This window comes from Chrysemys picta, chromosome 1 (assembly GCF_011386835.1).
Source record: "Chrysemys picta bellii isolate R12L10 chromosome 1, ASM1138683v2, whole genome shotgun sequence".
Classification (NCBI taxonomy): Eukaryota; Metazoa; Chordata; order Testudines; family Emydidae; genus Chrysemys; species Chrysemys picta.
This window is the reverse complement of record NC_088791.1, coordinates 349,743,995-349,747,090: the sequence shown is the minus strand read 5'-3', so window position 1 is coordinate 349,747,090 and position 3,096 is coordinate 349,743,995. Positions and strand designations below refer to the sequence as shown.

General features: G+C 46.2%; 1 protein-coding gene across 1 annotated transcript; it reads left to right on the top strand.

Annotated features, from left to right (window-relative positions):
* The first annotated feature begins 1,014 nt into the window (after nt 1-1,014).
* On the top strand, nt 1,015-1,963 carry LOC112061263 (olfactory receptor 51G2-like). Its single transcript, XM_024114126.2, has one exon. It carries the CDS (start codon nt 1,015-1,017, stop codon nt 1,948-1,950), a length of 936 nt encoding a protein of 311 aa, XP_023969894.2. The 3' UTR covers nt 1,951-1,963.
* The last annotated feature ends 1,133 nt before the right edge of the window (nt 1,964-3,096 follow it).

Here is a 3,096-nt window from a genome sequence, read left to right as displayed (position 1 = left end):
TTTGCACGGGTCATACTGTGAGGATGAAGCGAAGACAGTAGGATGAGCCACATCTCTGTGTTCAGACAACATAGGCCAGGCAAAGCACTTCAACTTTTCTTGGAGGGATTCTTGGGGGTCAGAGTGTATCACCGGGAGGATTTGGTAAGGGAAAGTTAATAGAACCCAGTTCTGATCAAACGTACACATTTAAATGTGGAGTGACATAGTTGAAGTTACCATTATTGAATTAAGAAACTGTCCCTAAGAATTTACCCCATGTACCTTAAGAGAAAGTGGTATAATTTGGACTCTCGGGAGGTGAGAAAATAATATATAATGAGGCAATCAAAGACGTTTATGAATAGCTTCTATGCAGGGCAGATAAATACAATGACCATTTTCACCATGCATTTGCCATGTGTTTACACACATATGTCATGATACAATGGGCCACAATCAGAAGTTTAGAACGAGAAAGGGTGTCTGTGTGCAGGTCACAATTGTAAAATCACAATGTTCTAGTAGGCTGCAGAACTCAAAGCCACAAGATATCAATGGGGCCAAGAGCTGAGAACCTTTCAAAGACTGACTGGATGTGTATATGGGTAACCAGAAAATCCAATTCCAGTATTGAGGACTGTTTTTAAAAGTCTTGGAAGGGCCCACAACGTTCCTGATTTACACCACAATATATGTATTACTAGTGGGTGTCGAGGGAAACTTTTCCTAGCAGCAGGTAATCTCATAGCTGCCTATTGCAGGGCTTCTTCCACCTTCCACTGAAGCATCTGGAACTGGCCACTAGATACTGAGCTAGATGGACTGCAGGTCTGATCCAGTCTGGCAATGCCTATCTTCTTATTGGTGATGTAAATTCAAGACTATGTTTTTGCTGATCTTCCTTGAGCTCCTGGGAGTCTCTAGAATTGCACAGAGAGCAGAATGATGTTTCATTAAATATCACCTTGTCACCTGTTCTTTTTCCTTTCAGGAAGGAAAGTCTAAAACTCCTGGAAACTTGTCCTATACATTATGTCAGCTGTCAATGACACCAAACTCAAATATGCAGTGTTCCTTCTCACCGCGATACCTGGGCAGGAAGACGTCCATCTCTGGATCTCCATCCCCTTCTGCTTCATTTATGTTTTTTCAATATTGGGAAATTCAACCATTCTGTTAATTATAAAAACAGATCCAAGCCTCCATGAGCCCATGTACATTTTCCTTTCCATGTTGGCAGTCACAGACCTTGGCTTATCGATATCCACCATACCGACAATATTGGGGATATATTTGTTTAACTCTAGGGAGATCAGCCTCGATGCCTGTTTTGCCCAGATCTTCTTCATCCACTCATTTGTATTCACTGAATCCTCCATACTCTTGTTGATGGCATTTGACCGCTTCGTCGCGATCTCTAACCCACTGAGATATGCTTCCATCTTAACCCTGCCGAGAATATCCAAGATGGGACTGGTGTGTGTGCTAAGAGGGGTGGCTGTATCATTCCCATTCCCCTTTCTCCTGAAACGGTTCCAATACTGTCGAGCCAATGTCCTCTCCCATTCCTATTGCCTGCACCAGGATGTCATGAAGCTGGCTTGTTCAGACATCACAGTCAACTACATCTATGGCTTGTTTCTTACAGTCTTAACGGTGTGGTTGGATTCAGTGCTCATCTTCCTCTCTTATGTGATGATCCTCAAAACCGTGCTGAGTGTTGCATCACACGCGGAGTGCCTCAGGGCCCTGAACACCTGCATCTCCCACCTCTGTGCTGTCCTGCTCTTCTACATACCAGATATCGGCTTGACTTTGATACCCAGATTGGGGAAGGGCTCTTCTCCCTTACTACAGATTGTCCTGGGCTACATCTTCCTGCTCGCCCCACCCCTGATGAACCCAATCGTGTACAGCGTGAAAAGCAAACACCTTCGTGCGAGGATAATCAGACTGTTCATCAAGTGAAAGGTCAGTGCTGGCTCCAGTTCTGCCAACCTGGGAGATGAAAAACACCAGCCACCTATTTCTTGCTGGACCCTTACATCTGAGACGACATGAGCTACTGATCTCCACTCTGTAGGGAGAGGTTCAGCCAGGGTTTAAGGGCTGGAACAATGGGAGAGGGGCTGGTGAGGGGGGACAGCTCACTGGGGGATAGATACCAATGCAGTCAACAGCATTTACAAATGGCTTGTCTACACTACCAAGTTTTGTCGATGAAACTAATGTCGACATGAAAAAATTGACAAAAGCAAAGTCGTCAAAGCGAGTCTACATTTGCTCCCTCTGTCGACAGATTGTGTCCATATTCGAGGCACTGTTGTCGACAGCGTGCGCAATGCACTCTCGGTATGTATCTGTGATGTTACTGACATAACCTGCAACTGTATAGATCATTGTCGCAACCATTATTATATATTGTGACAGACCCAGACCAGTGGGATACAGGAGTCTGGTAGAGGGCAAATATACTGGTCACTGGATGAGTAGTTTTCTGTTCCCTGAGTGACCATAGCAGTGGCTGCACTAGAGTAATCAGGAACCTGCTAGAACCAGTTAAGACAGGCAGGCTAATTGGGACACCTGGAGCCAATTAAGAAGAAGCCGCTAGAATCAATTAAGGCAGGCTAATCAGGGCACCTGGGTTTTAAAAAGGAGCTCACTTCAGTTTGTGGTGCAAGTGTGAGGAGCTGGGAGCAAGAGGCGCAAGGAGCTGAGAGTGAGAGGGTGTGCTGCTGGAGGACTGAGGAGCACAAGCGTTATCAGACACCAGGAGGAAGGTCCTGTGGTGAGACTAAGGAACGTCTTTGGAGGAGGCCATGGGGAAGTAGCCCAGGGAGTTGTAGCTGTCATGCAGCTGTTACAGGAGGCACTATGGACAGCTGCAGTCCACGGGGCCCTGGGCTGGAACCCAGAGTAGAGGGCGGGCCCGGGTTCCCCCCAAACCTCCCAATTGACCTGGACTGTGGGTTCTTCCAGAGGGGAAGGTCTCTGGGCTGTTCCCAGCAAGATAGAAGAGGAACTTTGTCACAATATTTGCAGCAAATATTGTGCAAAGATTGTTGCATAAGGTGTCTATGGAATGGTTATGATTTGCTGATTATGATCATG